We start from the raw sequence: 20,033 nt of genomic DNA, 5'->3' as shown, positions 1-20,033 counted from the left end.
TTGATACACACCTTCAATCTTCTACCAAAAGGCAGACTTAATCAATCAGTATTGATTGGGTAGATTATTGGAATGTTTGAAGTTATTTGTAAAACCCAAGATAGAGATTCCCTGGTGGTCCTGTGGCTAAGAATCTGCCTTGCAATGCAGGGGATGCAGGTTCGACCCCTGGTCAGGCAACTAAGATGCCACAACTAAGACTCTATGCAGACAAATAAGTAAATAAATGTTAAAAAAAAAAAAAAACAAAACAGGATAATCTGAGCTGTTTGTATGGAGCCCAAAGAGAGGCATGAAGTCTTGTGCACAATTACAAAGGAAGAGACTTGATTTAGTCAGTGGAGGCAACTCTGGGAGCAGAGAGAGAGACGAGCAGCATAAAGTCTGTCCTGGAGGTAATATGTGTCAGAATAAATGTGCTAGTTGACAAGAAAAAAATATCTGACTGGGGCCCATGTTACACAGTATAAAGCATAACAGGAGGCAATCACAATTAAGGCTCTGATGAATACTGGAGGTTCAGAAAATCTGCACTGTGATGAAAAAAGAAATCTCAACTGGAAGACAGATGTAAGTAGGAGGGAAAAAGAAAATGGAAAGGGAAGCAACAGTGCTTTATAGTTTTTAAAGTGCTTTTATATCAACTCTATTTGATTTTGTGGAAACCTAAGAAGGCATTTTATGTAGTCCTGATATATCTTAAAAATTATCAATCTCTGCATAAAAAACAGAGGGCAGAGATGCTAGAGTTTGGAAGGCAGGCAGGTCAGACATTAAATGACTGGGCCCTGAACCAAATTTGTAGCCATGACAGTGGGTATGAAGCCATAAAATCGAGGAAAAGTTGACAAGAGACAGCGTGATCCTCTGAATTGGGGATGGACATAGGTTGGAGAATAAGAATCTATTCTAACAGCATAAATTTAATTAAGAAGGAAGCACAGCCACAGTGAACAAATAAGAGCTGGGATTTTTTTTTTTTTTTCAGGTGAAGAAAATTGTCTTTTTAAGTTAATTTTTTTAGTGATGGTAATATGATCAGATTCTTAGTTCTGCACTGAAGATAATGAATGGGAGAACAGGCTTAAACAGAGGTGACTGGGAATTGTGTGTGTGTGTTTTCCAAGTAGAGAATAGGATTATACTAAAGAAGTTGAACTCCACAAAGGCACCAAGCTAGAATGAGCTACAGGGATTCTCAGAAGAAGCCAACACTTGACACAAAGGTAGGCAAGAAGGAAGAGGATCCCTGGTGAGTCTGGTATATTGTGTGCAAGTCTTGCTTTAGGTGACAAGTTAGTCACATTGTCTCTATATCCCTTCCAGTTCTACCGTTTTATGATTCTATATAAAATTCTAGAATCATAAAATTCTAATCATAAAATTCTAGAATTTTATATAGAATATATATTCTATATAAAAATATAAAGTGCTTCTTTGACTACAGATATTAAAAGAAGACACCTAGATAATGATAGCTACAAGAATTTATGAACACAAGCAAAAAGTAATGTGTCCTAGGCTAGTTGATAAGATAGTGATAGTCTTAGGATAGAAATATTTATAAGTTATGGTGATTTTAGCCTACATTGTGGTTTTAGTCTCTAGTTCCCTTTATGACTGCCTGGAAATGGCGGCATCAGTCTCTAAACCCAGAAAGTGAAAGTGTTAGTCGCTTAGTCATGTCTGACTCTTTGTGACTCCATGGACTGTTGCCCGCCAGGCTCCTCTGTCCAGGGGATTTTTCCAGGCAAGAATACTGTAGTGGGTTGCCATTCCCTTCTCCAGGGAATCTTTCCAACCCAGGGATTGAACCTGTGTCTCCTGTATTGCAGGCAGATTCTTTACCGTCTGAACCACCAGGGAAGCCCCTGTAAACCCAGATCTCACTTAAAAATCTAAAGGAGCTTACTGCTTCTCTAACCAGCAGGTGAGCTGAGTTTGTGGACATGCTGTGGGTGCCTGCCCCTAGGAACATCCCGTCTGTGAAAGTTGAAAGCATCCTGGCTTGGGCAGTGTTTGAAAGCCTGGGCGTCAGAGTCACGGTTTAGGCTCTGTAGCTCTGGCTCATGGTAGATCCATAGCCACTTTTTACTCCTTTCACCACAGTGATGCATGTGGCTCCTGCCCAGCTCTTTATACTATGTATCGATCTGCCAGGAATATATAGTCACACTGGGTTTTCATTCAGACATTGGACTGAAACATGCTCAGAAGAGGAAAGTGGCTCAGTGGTTCCTGATGATGATCCAGCAACCACTGCCACTCTCCTTTCCTCATAAAGTTGAGCTCTCAGACACAGTCTCCCCATCAGCTGTGCGTCACTGCAAAGTGGAAGTGGCCAGTCACAGTAACATGAGCTGTAGCTCTGTTTTGTTTCAGCAGTTTGGTTTTGGCCATGGAAAAATGAGGGTTCCTTCCATACTAGTACATGTACCAGCAATACATGTGGTAGCCCAGATTAGCTGGTACGCTGCTAAGGACCACACTGAATTTTCCATGTGGAAGTGGCTTCCAGGAATAGGTGTAAAACTAGGGAAGAGTATATTCTGTGTGGTAGGTAGCAAGGACATGTTTAGTGCTTTGGTAGAAAGTAATCTTTTGGTTCCTTGCCTGTTTGTTCTTGTTGGTTTGATATTACAGCATGTCACACATTCCAGGACAAATTTGTCTAATTAGGCAGATTGACTGAGTCTGATTCTCCCTGAACTTGGGAAACATATGTCCTCATAGACCATGCAGGAGAAAACTGTTTCTGTATTTCTCTCATATTCTTGTTTGGAATCTAACATTGACTTGGCTTTGAGAAGAAAAACCTGGTCTACTAATGAGCCTCCATATGACACTCCAGAGACATCCAGAGAACGGTAAGGGATTGCTTCAGTGTAACCTGCTAAATGCCAGGGATTGTACCTTGCCTTGTTAACCATAAAAACTGAAGGGAAGTCTTTTCTTTTTCTACCTCATAAACTAATGGAGGACTCTTTTCTGCATAGAAGACCCTATCCTGTCTCTGAATGGTTTGATTTATCTTCATGGAGAGATGGCATATGGGTTGTTCTTTATATGGTGTGGTTGATTCCCATATGTTAATATGCAGCAAAAGTGCTTTATGTAGGGTTCTTATTTCCTCATATAGAATATTAAAAAGGTGTCTATTCAAGGGTTGAGACTTAATAAAATTAATACTTTTATTGCATTATCAGCTTCCCTGGAGGCTCAGATGGCTGAGCCATCTAAGTGGCTTCCCTGGTGGCTCCTGCCTGCAATGCGGGAGACGAGGGTTCGATCCCTGGATCTGGAAGATCCCCTAGAGAAGGAAATGGCATCCCACTCCAGTATTCTTGTCTGGGAAATCCCTTGGATGGAGGAGCCTGGCAGACTATATAGTCCATAGGGTCACAGAGAGTCAGACACAACTGAACGACTTCACTTTAAAACTATTGCATTATCAAGGATATTCTTAAGTGAAACTGTATTAAAAACAAAACAAAACTGAGAGTGCATGGCTGTGGTGCATACAGTGATTGCTCATATGATTTGTTGCCACTGCCGTGATTTGTATAAGTCACCAGTGGTTTCATTCGTCTCTCATTGCTTTTGTACCACCAGTGCAAATGTTAATTCTGTGAAAAAGGTAAGTAGCATCTTAGTATTATTATACAAATAGTTTTGATCTCACAAACCCTGGAATAGGGGCTCAGGAGCCCTCAGTGTTCAAAGACCCCACTTTAAGAACTGCTGCCCAAATCTGTAACCTCCTGTCATCTTTGACTTGGTGGACGTGGTGACCAAAGGCTAAAGCAGGGTCTCCCTGACGAAGACCCAGAATTGGGGCAGAGCACAGAAGTAGAAGAGACCGTGAAATGAGAATTAGGTAAGGAGCAGCAGATAAACTTCAGGCATTTGCCTATTTGTGGACTGAGGTCTTTGATCTAGCAAGCAGAGAGTCCTTGTCTTCAAGGCCTCTGAGTTCTTAGCACATCTTTGTTTGATTTAATTTGATTTGTTGTGATTCATGCAAGAGGAGAGCATGGGTTGGCGTCTGCCTCCTAAGCAGGTCCCAAGGTCTGTGGTGGGCATGTCACAGGATTGACGCAGCTCCTGCCATGTGCTGTTGCTGTGGTTCAGTGAACATGTGGTGACCACTGGACATGTGTCATTGTGTCCCTCTCGTTCCCCCCGCCCACCTCACTTGACCAAATTGTGTATATGTTCAAAGAGCAAAGTTGAGAGGGAAAATGAATGGGATAAAGCATAGAGTTAGACTTTTTTCTACTATCGAGGAATCTAACTGGCAAGTTGTCCCAGAAATGACTAGAGGCCTTTGCCATTTGCCAGTTTAAAAAAACCCATCATTTTTAACAACTGGAAGGTATTTTGGTCTTCCTGTGGGAATAGAAGCCTTGAAAGAATCCGAATCATTACTGATGACCAAGAGATGTGAGTCTTACAAGTGAAACCAGAGAATTTCAAGTCCGACATTAGAAATATTCCTGAAAGATGTCATTGATGAGGAATTGTATGGTGGAGCCTCACTCTCTAGAATTTAATGAAGGCCATCTTTTTTTTAAGAGGAGCGATAAAAATGCATTTCTCATTTAAGGTGTGGTATGTCAACAAGTTGTCCTCTGGGGATTTTACTAGCCCTTTGCTTCTATGTTAGGATTCTTTGTTCAGAACTGCAACATATGTGCATGGGAAGTGAAACAGTCATCTGGATGCTTTGTCTGCCTGGTGCCAAACATCTGGGTATTTGGAAACATCTGGAAAATGACTGAAGTTTTCACAAGGGTGTTCAGCATTATATGGATGAAACCTCTGGTTCATAATCAGACATCTGCCAGCCCAAAGTTGATTATAAATGTTTCATTAATTTATGAGGAAGGAAGGTTGGGTCAGTTGTAGAATACACTGTTGTTTGGCTTTCATTCGTTTTTACTGCAGTGGAGTGATATCAGGTTGTTTCATTTCAGAAGGTTTGAGTCTGATGAGCATTTCCGCTTTTAAATCTCAAGGAGAGGGGAGAGCCAGCAGCAGGTCAGAGTGGTCGGCTGCTGTCATGGTAGCCATTAGGTGTCTGTGTTTGAAATGTCTGGTCACCTCAGGGAAGAGATACTAGATGCTCACAACCACAGAACACCCCAGAAAAGTGGTTTTGTTGGGTCACCATGTTGTCAGTAATCATGCTCTCAACAGAGAGTAAGAGATGCTTGCTTTCTCCTAGGTCTAACGAGGCATTAACTGTTTACTTCATGTGACCCCAAGAAGAAAACAAAACTTTTGTTCCTGGGCAGGCCCTGAGAGGGGTAGTCTAACTGTCATAGTAGCCTGTGCTTTTAAAACAGTGCCTTTCTGTGGGGAGCCCTGCAGCTCACAGGGGCCTATTGTGAAAAGAAAAAGAAAGCATTGAGGCAGGCACCAGGCAGCAGAGCAAGGTGGAAACACTTAAGCGAGAGGCCTTTAATTTTTATCCAAGTAACCTAGAAGCATGTTTTATACCCACCTCGTAAGTCAGGCCGCAGTCTGGCTGTAGACTTGGCGTGGTTCCCTGGGAGCTGTTGCTGGGGGAAACCAAAGATAGTCTGTGACCTTCAGGGGGACGGAGAGGTGGCTGAAGGCTTGCAGTCTGTTGTTCATTGCAACATCTGGCTAGCGAGATAATATTCTTCATTCCAAACCTTTTGTAAAACTATCTTTTCTCCACGATTAGCTTTTAGGGAAATCACCCCCTAAACTCTGCCCCCCCTTAGAGATGCTTTAAGCCACTGCCTCTTTTGCATCCAGGGCCTCCAGTTTATCTAAATGATCTGGGACACGCTTCAGAAATGTCCTGCACAGATGTTGGAGGACAGGGTTAAGGTGGTTTTTGGCAGGGGGCTATGCTTTTGCTTCAAAGGTGAAATGGATCTGGCTTGTCTCGGGTGTGGCCATTTGTGTCTGGTCAGGGCAGGATTTATCCACTTCATAAGCAGAGTGAGCCAGATGACATGAGATGGTGCTTTGGCCTTCAAGCTTGGTACTCGGGGGCCTGCAGAGCTGAGAGCATCTCTCTAAAGTTGGTTTGTGTAGAGTTTCCAGGCCAGTCAGCTTGGGAATATCATGTTCTATGGCCATGCCTAGATTAGTTTTAGAGCTTCAAGATACCGAGTGGGATAATTTTTTTTTCCAACTTTTATTAGCAATGAAAACTTTCAATGAAACATTTTCCCCCTGGAATAAATCTTACCAGGCAACACAGTATAATACAGAATTAATAAACGAGGATGGAAGTCTCGGGAACTTCACTTGTGCTCTCTTCCTGTCCCTGACAGGCCCCCATCCCTGGGTGCGTTCCCCTCGCGCTGCCGGTTGTCTGTGTGCTCGGTGGCATCCAGCTCTTTTGAGAGCCCATGGAGGTAGCCCACCAGGCTCCTCTGTTCATGGGATTTTCCAGGCAGACATACTAGAGTCTGCCATTTCCTCCTCCAGGGGATCTTCCTGACCCAGGGATTGAACCCGTGTCTCCTGCATTGGCAGGTGGATTCTTTACCACTGAGCCGCCCGGGAAGCCCAAAGTGGGAGATGCATCCCTGGGTGGGCATCACTGTAACCTTTCATGCTTCCTAAAAAAAGGATTTGACAACCAACAATATAATCTAATGCTCTTAAGTCAATGGATGTAATAAACCAAATTCTAGGGAGGTTCATGGAATTGTCCAGGCTCATGGTAGCTTAGAAATGGTACTGACTTATAACCTAGGTTTTATGGTCCGACTCTTTGCAACCCCATGGACTGTAGCCTACCAGGCTCCTCCGTCCATGGAATTTTCTAGGCAAGAGTACTGGAGTGGGTTGCCATTTCCTTCTCCAGGGGATGTTCCCAACCCAGGGATCAAACCCGGGTCTCCCGCATTGCAGGCAGACAATTTACCATCTGAGCCACCAGGAAAGCCCTGTTTAATACTCCACAGACCTATTTCTCATGTCCTATAACCCTCACCAGTGCTAGAGCTTAAAGGTGCAATGAGGGCTGCTGTGTTAGGCAGGACCCCACAGGGATGGGTAGGTGGTGCCTGTGTTCACAGTCAAGGCTGGGGTTGATCCCAGCCTGAGTGCTTTCTCCTTACACAGTGTTAATCAGGGTCAGTGAATTTATTCACATGGGACTGATTTATAAATAACTTATACATGAAGATGCCTCTTAAGTATACAGCAGAGTATCTACTTTTCAGAGTGTATACTGTTTTTCTGCCTTGTTGACTTCTTATCTGGCAGCCCTAGCTGTAGAAGTCTAATTCCTGACGGAATAGGCTTCTCTCCATCTCTGCCTTCTATGCCTGTGTCTCTTAAATTCACTTCCTACCCTCCCTACTCTGGTGGCTGTGTTATCGGTGGAAGGTGTCAAAGTTAGTGGGGAAATGAGAAATACCAGTGAATAGAAAAGTCAAGAAATGACAAGTTTCAGTTGTAATAGTACAACTGTTTTACTTGGAAGTTTTCAGATTGTCTGGTCTTTGTTGGCAGATGGAAGTTATATGCAGCAGTTTATAATGTGCAATAATATATACATGCAAACATGCGCCTGGCTGTCCTGTACATTTTGATGAAGCCCTTGAGAGCATCCTCATGTAGGCTGTTGTAGATTTGGAAAATAACTGGGGATCAGTGTTTCGTTCCTTTCATCCTCACCAGTTTTCTAAATGAGGCCAGTTTCAAAGGAGAGAAGAGGCATGTTCAGCCACGATGATCTTATTTGAACCAAGTTTCCGGGGGTGGTCCAGATGTGAGCTGTAGGAGCTACGACAACTTTCCTTTGATGTGGAACACGACTTTTACCAACCTTCCCCAAACATGTCTTCCCATTTCCTGTGGGATTGTAGTATACTCTGATTTAATGATTGCTAAAGTAACATAGAAACAAATGTGAATCTGGTTTGCACGCTTCCTTTTATTTCCAGCAGGAACGATGGGGTCCTCGAGAATCCTTACTGTTCCTGTGGAACAATGTCAGAAAGTACCACCCTGAATTCATTAGCTGAGATTGACAGCAGAGCAGTGTAGCTAAACCTTCACAGAGAGTGACTTGGTGGGGCTGATAAGGGGAGCCCTTCTAGTTCTTACAGTGGGTGAGGAGAGTGGTCAATCTTTCATGGTTTCTCCAAGCTGGCATCTATGTTGACAATGTGTCGTTTGGTGCAGTTGGATCCTTTGCACCCAGTTCCAAGGAGCTGTAAGTTGGAAGACATTTAAGTCTATTATTTTTAAAGATTAAAGGTATTTAATACTTTTTGTTTCATAACACATGTTCTCAGCATGGATTTGTCTGTTGACAGAATGAGGAATTTCTAAAGAAAGGCATATATTCAAGGCTCCTCTTAATATCTATTTCAGTCCAGTCTACCAGTCTAGTACAATGACTTTTCAGATCTTTATTCAGCTGAAAGTTAATATAATATTTCTTGTTCTGAAGTTGATCCCATATCTTTTTATTAACAATCTGAGTAGCTTTGCTGCCCACATGTGCTTTCTTCAGCTGTGTAAAATCCACTTTCTAAATGCTCTGGACACAATCTGATTATTTGGGAGTTGGCTTATTATTCATTGTATCCATGCAGGGACAGTGGGCCAATCCCTGCTTCATTCCTGTGATACCCAGTTATAGTAAATTGTGTTTCTTTTATGTGTAGTTAAATTGGAAGTTGAATGAGTTGTGGAGTTAATGATGTAGCTGTCCAGTTTACAATTGGGAGTAAAAAAGGATGAAAGTGAAAGTGAAGTCGCTCAGTTGTGTCCGACTCTTTGCGACCCCAAGGACTGTAGCCTACCAGGCTCCTCTGTCCATGGGATTTTCCAGGCAATAGTACTGGAGTGGTTGCCATTTCCTTCTCCAGGGGATCTTCCCGACCCAGGGATTGAACCCGGGTCTCCCACATTGTAGACAGATGCTTAACCGTCTGAGCCACCAAAAAAGGATCAGGCTTTAATCAGCTAGTCTAATACTGGATAAGCCACTGGTTCCTAATTGCTGGTCCAACAGTTATGAGTCCTTTTTAAAGACACAGATTCCTAGTTCTGTCCATGGAGATTCTCATTCAGTGCGTCCTGGTATAGACCCTAGGAATCATCTATTTTCAGAAATTCCATGGGAGATTGTGGTGCATGGATAATTGAGTGCATGCCTGATGTAGTGATTGTGCTTCTTAATGATAACACTTTCCATCTCTGTTGGTGTCAGATAATTCTGAAATGCTTTTACTATCATCTTAAATGGAATATATTTATCTGAACATTCTGGGCTGTGTGAGAGCAGGAACATCAGGCTGGCAGTTGGAAACCTGGTTCTTGCCTCTGTGTGGATGTTTTATCAAGCTGGAGATATTTGGTCTGTTTAGGTGTCAGTCTCATTCACGAATTGAGGGCACCAGGTTCCCCAAGGTACTTTCCAGATTTCTGACATTCTTTGATTTGGAAGATTTTGCCCTCCTAGGAATTGTCTTCGTCATCACTGTTCACTGTTCACTCCTGGTTCAGTGAGTGCTGAGCTACTCAACAGAGCATTGATCACGCCTGCTTCTCAGGAAAGCTGGCAGCTGTCCCCACATCCAGAACCACCTCTCTTCCTTTCTCCTGTCACTGCGTGTTACTGAGTCCAAGTTTGCTCTGCTCACCACACGACAGGCTAATGAATCTGAGAGACGAGGTGTTGCAGCAAGGAATACGACTTTATTCAGAAAGCTGGCTGACCAAGAAGATGGCAAACTAATGTCTCAGCATAACCAACTTGTTGGGGTCTGGATGCCACGTTCTTTTATGGATCAGAGATGGGGAGGGAGGTGAGGAAACAAAGTAAACAGCCATTAATCTTGAAGGTATCTCCTAGAATGGCAGCCTCAGGCAGGGGGATGTGTTAGTTCCTTCCTTCCTCTCATCTACAGGTGGACAGGGTTCTGAACAAAGGCACTTTAACAGTCAGGCAGAAAGGCAGGATTCTCTAAGGCAGGCCATTGTGTATGGTTATAACAAAAGCAATGGAGACCAAGTCAAAAAAATAGTTCCAGCGTGGAGTCAGAGTGGACTTCTCCCTGCAACATATCCACCTCCCAAAACAGATAAAAGTAAACTGTCCTGCTGGGAAGCAGGTTCTTATGTTGAGGTTTCTCTTAAGGAAAATTCAAGTTGTAAGGCTGACTTTTTCTATACCAAGTCTTGCAAGTTTTTACCAACTGGGCTTTCTTTGCAGGCTAGGAACACTTGTGTCTTTGAGCACAATATGTGACTGATGTCCTGGTCTAGGGAGCTGATCCTGCACTTCCATATCTCCTTCAATAAGCCTTAGTTTCCCGGAACTTGTGGCATATGCTCTAGAGAGTCTGGTGGGCCCCAGGGCAGAATGTGACTTCTTTTAAATCTCTGGTTCTCAGCCTTTGGACAGCATCAGGATGGTCTGTAGTACTTTTCAAATGTACCCACCCAAGTCACACCAGCCTTGCCTGGGCCTCCTAACTCGGGCTTTCTAGGGTGGGATTGGACACACATGTATGTCTTTTAAAGGTTTCACTTTAAACTCTCCCTTCTGGAGCCTGCTTCTCTTCATTCTGACCCAGCCCATGCACTGTTCCTCTGTCTTCTGTAATTATTTTTTGTTAAAGTGGGTGTAGATAAATGGGGAGTTGTCATTGGAATATAGTAAACTGTGGTCTAGTCTATTGAGAAAATTAACTCACTATGAGAATAGAAGTTTTTCAGAGGGGAGGGAGTCTACTGAGTGTTCCTAGCACACAGTTAAGGCACAGGAACCACTAGTAAAGATTAACCCTTGTCCCTGTTTACAGAGGTCTGAAAGGTTCTTGTTTTATTGTAAAACATCATGGGGAGCAATAGTAGATCATTCACCGTTTCATTAAGAATATTTTAACATAATATCTTGTTTATCCTCTTTTCAGTGCAATTCAGCAAATATAGAGAATTTACAACATGCTTAGCACTGTTGTAGGTGCTGAGGATAGAGTAGGGAGCACAACATAAAATTCCTGCTTTCACTGGACACACTCTTCACCAAAGTGTGTGGGTGTGGGTGTGTGTGTGTACGTGCGTCAAATTTAACATGACAGAATTAAATGGGTGCATTATAGCATTATGAAATGTCGTTTTAGGAGAAATCTTTAGGATTGGTCTGATTATTTCTAAGATCACAAAGGGAATCAGAAAACTAAGCATGTGAAACCTGAATTAAATTCACAAAATATTAATACCAAAGACTGTCTTACTGTCAACAAGGAGCCCATGGGTGTTCAGGTTGCAATTTTCTGAAAGTGTAAGGAAATAAACTAGTGGATTTAGTACTTTGCTCCAAAAACAAAAAGGCAGACAAAGACACTGAAAGAATTAAAGTTTATCTTTTGATTTTGGGCACAAGTCTCTGGGTTGTTGTCATTTGGTACAAATCTTTCTTTGACTGTGTTTTTAGCTCCATGTTTTTAATTCCCTGTATATGCAGAATACATTGGGACTTTGGAGTTCACAGTATTTTATCTGCTTATTTTACCTGTTCAGCAGAAGCATTCATTCGAGCTGAATGCATATATTTCAGGCCTCTGGAGTGCTGCTTCAAAATGACTGCAAAATTCTGTCCTCATCTTGAAGGAATTAGATAGCTTCCCAAATTTTTATGTTATAGTTTATGCTTAAAATTATTATGACAGAAATCAATATTTTAAAGCAATCATCAATCAATTAAAAATAAATAAAAATAATTATTAGGCATGTTAGACATGATATACACATTTTGAATCTGCTTCTCAAGGAATTTAAATACAAAATTATGAAAAATCTGTTAGCGTGTCTGTTTCAAAAGTGCTTTTGTATAAAGGAAAAGTGTGGTCATTTTTTTAAAAACCATAACCAACATTCTGGGATTGTGAATGCCAGCTAAAAAGATGGGTGCAACAAAAAAAGTGACCAGTGAAAGAAGAGCACATTTGGTTTGAATTTTAGGCCATGAAGAGAACATGTAAGAGAAACGGAGGATGAGCTTTGGTGCTGGCTCATGTTGCTACTTGTGCATTAACTAACAGGAGAGAAGTAAACAGCGTGTGAGAGGGGGGATAAAATAGATGTTCTGGAAATAATTATTAGTGCTAAAATTTCTGCATCTAATTTTGGAGTGCTTACGTTTGGAATTTCACATGCACAATGGTAATGTGTGTTTCAGGTTTGTGGAGAAAAACAACGCTTTGAGAAGTTGATGGAACATTTCAGGAATGAGGACAATAACATAGATTTTATGGTGAGTTATTTCAGTACTACATTCAATAAAGCCAACTCAGATTTAGCAGTTATTTCTTAAATCCACTTACATTTATATATTATATATATGTATGTATTATAATGTTACAAAGGATAGGAAACAGTTTTATATGCTATAGATTCAAATTTGACTTGCTCTCTTCATCTGTATTTGACCTTTATGGCATTTCTCTCCAGGTTTTTTTTTTTTTTTTTTCTATCATAAAGGCCAAAAGTATTTATTGGTTACAGTGCTTTTGTTGACCCTTGAACAATGCAGGGGGTTGAGGGCTCCCAACTCTCCCCACAGTGGGAAAACCTCCTGTTAACTTACAGTGGTTATGTGGTTACTCTGGTTATGTGGTTTCACATCTGCAGGTTCAACCAACTGTGGGTCACGTAGTACCTAGTCTTCGTTATTGAAAAAAATTTGACCTACACAGTTCAAAGGCATCTTGTTCAAGAATCAACTGTGTTTATAGCATAAAGGGGGAAGCCATGCATTTGTGAAAAGAAAGTTAACAGTTGGCGCAAATGCTTGCAGGAGCCAGCTTGAGCAGTCAATGGTGGTGATGGTTTAGTCACTAAGTTATGTCCGACTCTTGTGATCCCATGGACTATAGCCCACCAGGCTCCTCTGTCCATGGGATTTTCCGGGCAAGAATCCTGCAGTGGATTGCTATTTCCTTCTCCACGGGATTTTCCCCACCCAGGGATTGAACCCAGGTCTCCTGCCCTGCAGGAAGATTCTTTACTGACTGAGCTACCAGGGAAGCCCTGAGAAGTCAATAGTGCTGCATAAGAATCCTTAAAGTAGAAACCAGGAGCGTTGGACCGTTGTGCCTTCTGCAGACCCCATCCAGTGGCCTTCTCCAGACTGCTCTCCAAGACTGAAGTGCTTTGATTTGTAGGCCTGGTAGTATATATCCCCAAATGAACACACAGCAGTGATTTTGTGTTTTCCTCCCTTGATTACCAGCTCTAGTAATTCTTCGAGGGTGCAATGGTATTGCCCCTCTCCTTAGCGGGGTAAATCGCTTGTAAGAACTTGTGATTCAGCATCATAACTGTCTTCCTCAGGGACAAAAAGCAAAAGATTCTGAGCACCTCTGAATCTGTGTACCTAAGTCTTAATCCTGGACTGAAAGTAGACTCCACTGTAGAGGATTTCCAGAGCCAGGTTACCCCCGCGTATACCCAGGTCTGCTTTCTTTGACCCAGTCTATTTGACCTCAGGATCTTCTGGACCTCAGGAGTTCCTTTACTTGGGCTTAATTTCCTAGATCCCGTCTAGCCTGGAGCAGATAGCCTGTTCACTTCTTCTGTTGTCAAGTTTTCCAAAACCTGTGCTTACGATGCTAGGCTGTTTTCATTTGAATTACTTCAGTGGTTATAAAACATGGACTGTAGTTTTGTAGATTTCTAACCCTTTTTATCTGAAAGATGTTTTCTGGGTCCTCAAATTTCATATGCATCCTAATCCTTGGCCCTTTCCCAAAACAGTATTGGTTGAAGTCTTTTATAGAGGTTTTCTGCTCCATAAAGCATATGTATATATACTTTTAAAAAAGGTAAAAAAATAAATTTGAAACAAGGAATACTTTTACATTGACTTTTTAAGTTCTTGTTGTTTGGATTTTTGTTGGAGTGTTTAAGGCCCTGGTGACAAAAAATGTAAAGAAGCCGTGCTCTTGCTCACGTGACCAGGTTCTTTCCTCTGCCTTCGTAGGAGGAACTTGTTCATTCCTTTAGAGTTGAGGTTGCAAACTGGAAGCTCCAGGCTGAAGTCAGCATACATACAGACTTGTGAGTTTAGTCTGACAGTGATGTCCTTCCATTAAAAGTATTGGAAATTGGGCCTAAAAATACAGATTTTTAGATTTTCTTGAGAATTAATAAGTTCTAGTAATGCTTGGTCCCTGTTCTTACAGAGTATAAGCTGCTGGAGCCAAGTAGTCCCTATTCCTTAAGTCTGAAGGTAACCGTGCCAGTTTGTCACAGTCCACACCATTCCTTACTGTATTACACATGACCCACTTCACTCATTTATCATACATACCAGGTCCCTCTGCCATTTGAGTTTCTACTGAAATGATAAATGGTGTTAAGCCCTTTAGAACACCTGTACTGTTGACAAATGAGAGCATATTTCCTGTCAGTTCATTTATTCATGTATATATAATATATATGCATTGGGAGTCTTATTTAGATACTGCTAGTATATCAGTACTGTGTGCTCAATTCATGTGCCATCTAGCAAAGAGTTGCCTCTTAGGCGTATCATAACACTCAACAGATCATTTAGACCTGCTTTCAGAAGAGTAACAGAAAAATGCCAAAATCCGGCCATATTTTTTTCCAGATAATGAGGCTTTTTATAAACTGTCTTGGGAATGCAATTAAGTTGTCAAACCTCCCAAACAACATATTCCCTTAAAACATAATATAAATGCTTCAGATGTTGCACAAGACCTTTCTAAATATTTTTTGGTGGACAAAAGAAAACAAAAAAGTGACAAAATTAGCACTTGAAGTAATTTTTTGTAGTAAATCACAACAGAGTCCTGTGTAACCTAGAGAGCTGACACGTCTTCCACAGATACCCAGTGGATAACATATACTCAAAGAAGAATCTAACTTGATAAACAATACTTTAAACAAGGTAAAGGAAGAAGGGCTTGGGGAAGAGAGGAAGGGTGAAGCAGTTTGCAGAGTAAATGTGAATCTGGATCCCTCTGTCACACCTCCTTTCTAGTCTCTGGGTGGTTATAGAGGGAGAGCATCAGAGAGAGATTTTCCCCGTAAATAAACTGACTGTCCCTACCTAAAAATAAAATAGCTACGTTAAACTCTGTTTCTGTTGTTTACTAAACTGGGGACAGGTTTTCTCTGTGGCAGATCAGAGCCACTGATGCAGTTGTGGGAAGAAAGTAGCAAATCCAAGACTTTCATGGAATAGAAACTGGTTAGTTGTTTAAAATGGAAAAATGGATGAGAAGTTCTGTTGCTCTTTTGTTGGTATGGTGGGTCCCCCAGTATAGTTTTAGAAGAGATTACCTTGTGATTGCATATAATTTAAATGTTCTTCATTGTAATAATTGTCACTTTTTTACAGTGTACCTGTAATAACTTAGGTTGTTCTATATGCCTATAAGACTTTTTAAAAATACCTTTACTGAGATGTAACTGGGCCTTACTTGGTGGCTTGGAAGGTAAAAAATCTGCTGCAATGCAGAAGACCTGGGTTTGACCCCTGAGTCAGGAAGATTCCCTGAAGAAGGGAATGGCAACCCACCCCAGTATTCTTGCCTGGGTAATCCATGGACAGAGGAGCCTGGTGGGCTATAGTCCATGAGGTTGCAAAGAGTTGGACACGACTGAGATACAACTAACATACCATCCAAGTTACACATCTGAAGTGTGCAGTTCAGTGTATTTTTAGTATATTCCTAGGGTTGTACCATCATGACTGCAATCTAAAGTAGCACATTTTGTTGCCCCACAAAGAATTTCTGTTACCACGAGTGGTTATTTTTCCCACCCCAAGTCCTAGGCAACTATTAACCTACTGTCTGTCTACACATCTTCCCATTCTGAGTATTTCACATGAATGGAATCATAATGTATATGGTCTTTTGTATTTGGCTTTTTTTTTTTTTTCCCCTTAGCACAGTGTTTTCAAGTTCACTCATGTTGTAGCATGTGTAGGACTTCATTTTTTTCATTGTTGTATAATATTCTACTGTATGCATATATCACATTTTAAAAATCCATCCATTCATGGACATTGGGATTTTTTTGTTTCCCCTACTTTTTAGTTATTATGAATAATGCTACTATGGCCATTTGTGTGCCCATTTTTATCTGGATGTATTTTTTCATTTCTCTTGATTATGTATCTTGAAGTGGGATTGCTGGGTAGCACAGTAACTCTGAATAACATGTAGAACAACTGTCAAGCTTTTCAAAGTGGCTGCTTGACAGTATCCCCGTCAGCAGTGGATGAGGGTTCCAGTTTTTTCATGTTTTGTCAACTTGTTATTCTCTTATTGATTAAAGCCATCTTAGGGGATATGAAAGGATATCTTATTGTGGTACTACTATTCATTTTTGCACATTAAAAATTTTTTTCATTGAAAAAATAATTCTTTTTAAATTAATTAGCTTATTTTTAATTAGAGTGTAATTGCTTTATAATGTGTTACTTTCTGCTATACAGTGTGGATCAGCTATATGTATACATATACCCTCTTCTTCTTGAGCCTCCATCCCACCCTCCTAGGTCATCATGTAGCATCAAAGTGAGCTCCCCGTGCTATACAGGGACTTTTGCATTTTTAAAAATCGTAAATTTTTTTTTTTATTGTAAAATATTTCTAAAGATCCAGTGAAACAAAGGAAAATCAAATTGGTAAATGAGCTTAGATTTGTGAAATTGAAAGTATATGCCTATGATTATGCTGAGAAAATGAGTTTGGACCTCTTCTAACCTGTTGGCAATTTTATTTCAGGTGGCCTCTATGCAGTTTATTAATATTGTAGTCCACTCAGTAGAAGACATGAATTTCAGAGTTCACCTCCAATATGAATTTACCAAATTAGGCCTGGATGAATACTTGGATGTAAGTATAGCTTTTAAGCTTTGGTTCTAAGATGAGACTTGATTTATGATGGACCCTCAAAGATGCACTTCCATAATGACCAAAGATCACCTAAGGCTCTATGCAGTCAGGTGTTGTAGTGCAAGTTAAAGGAACCCGTCTGAGCAATGTCATCTGTCAGGGAAGCTGGATCCATGCAGGTCTCCTGGGACTTGACACTGTCTTCTGTCAACAGCATTTAGTACCTCCTGGAGCCTTGGTGCAGCTGTCCTCTGCTTTTGAGCTCTGCCTGGGTCAAGTCTTGCTGCACCCTTCATCAGGTCTGTTGGGCACTGTGTGCTCTTAGTTACTCTAGGGACTCCATCTGGGCAGGGGGAGTCAAATGAAGGCTACCATAAAGTGATGAATAAATGCTTAGAGCATCAAAAAATAATGAGGAAATGGACACTAGAGACTTCCTTGTGTAGCTGTTAAATTCTGCTTAAAGTGTTTGTGGCTTTAGAAATTCTGCTTTTAGTTCTTAGAAGAAGAGAGAGCTAAAGTTTCTCTTTTTCTTGCTCCCTTGCAGAAGTGCTTAGCTGGTTCCCTGAAATTCTTCCCCTTAGGAACAAAGTTGATGTGAAAATCATAAATAGACTTAAGTAACTGTGTGTACACAGATGTCCTTTGACACAGGCAGTTTTGTTTTCCCTTCTGCTTAAGGAATGATTCACCTGAATTTGAAAGACTGCTGGCAATAGGGTAAGAATTGTTGACCTCAGTTTCAAGGCTGTTTCTAGAAATGAAGAAAATAGAAGTAATTCCCTTGGACATCTCCAGATTTCACCTGGAGAGTTCATTGTTGTTAAGGGTGAAGCCAGAGAACTACACTGATGGTACCCTCAGTTTATTGAAAGGTAGAATCGCTGAGTTGGTTACTCTTGAGCTCATGGCCTTATTTCTCAGACCAGCTAGGCTGCCCTTGAGTAGACTGGCCTAATGTTGTCTAAAGACTCCATTCAGGTTTGTTGTTGTTGCGTTGCTCAGTCATGTCCGACTCTTTGTGACCCCATGGACTGCAGCACACCAGGCTTCCCTGTCCTTGACCGTCTCCTGGGGTTTGCTCAAACTCATATGCATTGAGTTGATGATGCCATCCAAATATATTATACTCTGTTACCCCTTTTCCTCCTGCCTTCAATTTTCTCATCGGGTCTTTTCCAGTTAGTCAGCTCTAAGCATCAGGTGGCCAAAGTATTGGAGCTTCACCTTTAGCATCAGTCCTTCCAATGAATATTTAGGATTGATTTCCTTTAGGATTGACTGGTTTGGTCTCCTTGCTGTCCAAGGATCTTTCAAGTGTCTTCTTGAGCACCACAGTTCGAAAGCATCAATTCTGCATCACTCAGCTTTCTTTATGGTCCGACTCTCACATCCGTACATGACTACTCAGGTGGAGCTATGAAAGATTTCCATTGAAAAGTTTGTTTAAATTTCTTTCCTGTTAAAGACCCACTAATATATTTGACAGCACATTGTATTCAATAGTTTTTTCCTGCTTTGAACTATGGTTTGTCTATTCTGTTTCTCTGCATTCTTTGAGAGTAGCAATATTGTGAAAGTTGGGTATATTGCTAATGGTGTTTTGGGTTCAGTTTTGTGATGGCTGCACAGAGCTCATTTCAGGCTACAGAATATGACAGGTAGTGCCATCAGCACCTGTTACTCACTGTGAATCTTGTGAAGAATCCCACTAAGCTGCTGCTTCATTTCTTTTCTAGACTTTGCCCTTATTCAGAAATTTTTTTCTTTTTGTAAACTAAGATAGAACATATTCTCTTTGAGACAGCTAAGATGTAGAATTCTAGATTAGACCCAGGAGAAAAATCCATTTTCCTGAGACTTTATTTGTAGAGCAGAATTCCTCTTAAAAGTGTAAGATTATTTCCAAAACTCTGTTTCTCTAACTTCCTGGCTTGTTGGTGCTGAACCTTGATAGAGAGAAGTGGTTATAAGAGTAATGTAAGCATATAATAAATGCTTCATTAGTTTACAAAAACCCAGCCTTGAAAGTCACCATTATCTGTTCAGTAACTGTCTACTGGCATCATCCATGTGCCAGATATTATTGTAACCACTCACTTGCTCACTTGAATTATAGTACTTGTAAAAAAGATGGACTGATTTATTACTCGACCTCTAATTTTACCTTAGAGCTGGTTGACTTCCTTTGGGATGCCTGACCCTAGAATGCTGAGAATGGCAGAACGCTTCCTAATCTGTGCTTTGAGAGCCATGAGCTTCTCATGTTGGGCAAGTGTTTTAGTCATCTAATTATGGAGGATATGTTCAAGCAATTAGTGCCAAAATAGTCCCCAAGGCTAAGATACTCTATCAGTGTCTTTCCCGCCTCCCAACCTCACCCCCAACCAGAACTATCATCACTACCCAGGCAAGATACCACCCACTCTAATCTCTTCTACCACACAGACACCCCTTGGGGTTTATGTTACTTGTGACTGCTGTTCCCTTATGATTTTTCTATTATCTTGATTTCACCTGCATCAAAAATGTTTTACGTTGAAATATATCTGCATGGGAAATCTATCTACAGGAAGGATTAGGGGGAAATGTGTGTATATTTGGGAGAGGGTAAGCTCCAGAAAGTAATCTGATGATACCCTCTTAGATGATTACTCCAGAGTTCTCTTAAGGAGGATGAGATAGAAAACCCTCCCTTGGAAGGAACAAACAAAAATATGTAGGCTGTTGGGTAACTATGTTCTATTTGACAATTATCCTAACACCATGTTCTCTTGCATTTTGTTTTTTAGAAGCTGAAGCACACGGAGAGTGACAAATTGCAGGTACAGATTCAGGCTTACCTGGACAACGTGTTTGATGTGGGAGCTCTTCTGGAAGATGCCGAAACCAAGAATGCAGCCTTGGAGAGGGTGGAGGAACTGGAAGAAAACATCTCTCATGTAACTACCTCTCAGAAAAGGAAAAATGGCTAACGTTTTGGCTAGGTGCAAAACAGAATAGATGTTAGCTTTTATGGCTTTTATGACAGCAAACAGAAGGATGGGGAGTCTAGGAATGAGCTGTAACTTGAGCTAGAAAGCAACCTGAAGCCATTCTGGGCTCTTTCAAAGAAGGCAGGTGTGTTACTTACAACTAAGTGAA

The 20,033-nt window shown here is 41.2% G+C and overlaps 1 protein-coding gene across 6 annotated transcripts in view; it reads left to right on the top strand.

Moving 5' to 3' along the window:
- Positions 1-20,033, top strand: part of FMNL2 (formin like 2) — a 332,468-nt gene that overhangs the window by 282,441 nt on the left and 29,994 nt on the right. For all 6 annotated transcript variants that reach the window (XM_070799509.1, XM_070799474.1, XM_070799495.1 and 3 more), the window contains 3 exons: positions 12,194-12,268; positions 16,779-16,889; positions 19,682-19,831. In XM_070799509.1, coding sequence (XP_070655610.1) covers positions 12,194-12,268; positions 16,779-16,889; positions 19,682-19,831 — 336 coding nt within the window. The remainder of the gene's footprint in view (positions 1-12,193; positions 12,269-16,778; positions 16,890-19,681; positions 19,832-20,033) is intronic.

This window comes from Bos indicus, chromosome 2, assembly GCF_029378745.1.
Source record: "Bos indicus isolate NIAB-ARS_2022 breed Sahiwal x Tharparkar chromosome 2, NIAB-ARS_B.indTharparkar_mat_pri_1.0, whole genome shotgun sequence".
Taxonomy (NCBI): domain Eukaryota; kingdom Metazoa; phylum Chordata; class Mammalia; order Artiodactyla; family Bovidae; genus Bos; species Bos indicus.
Note: the sequence above shows the minus strand (reverse complement) of the source record. Positions and strands in the feature narration are given on the sequence as shown.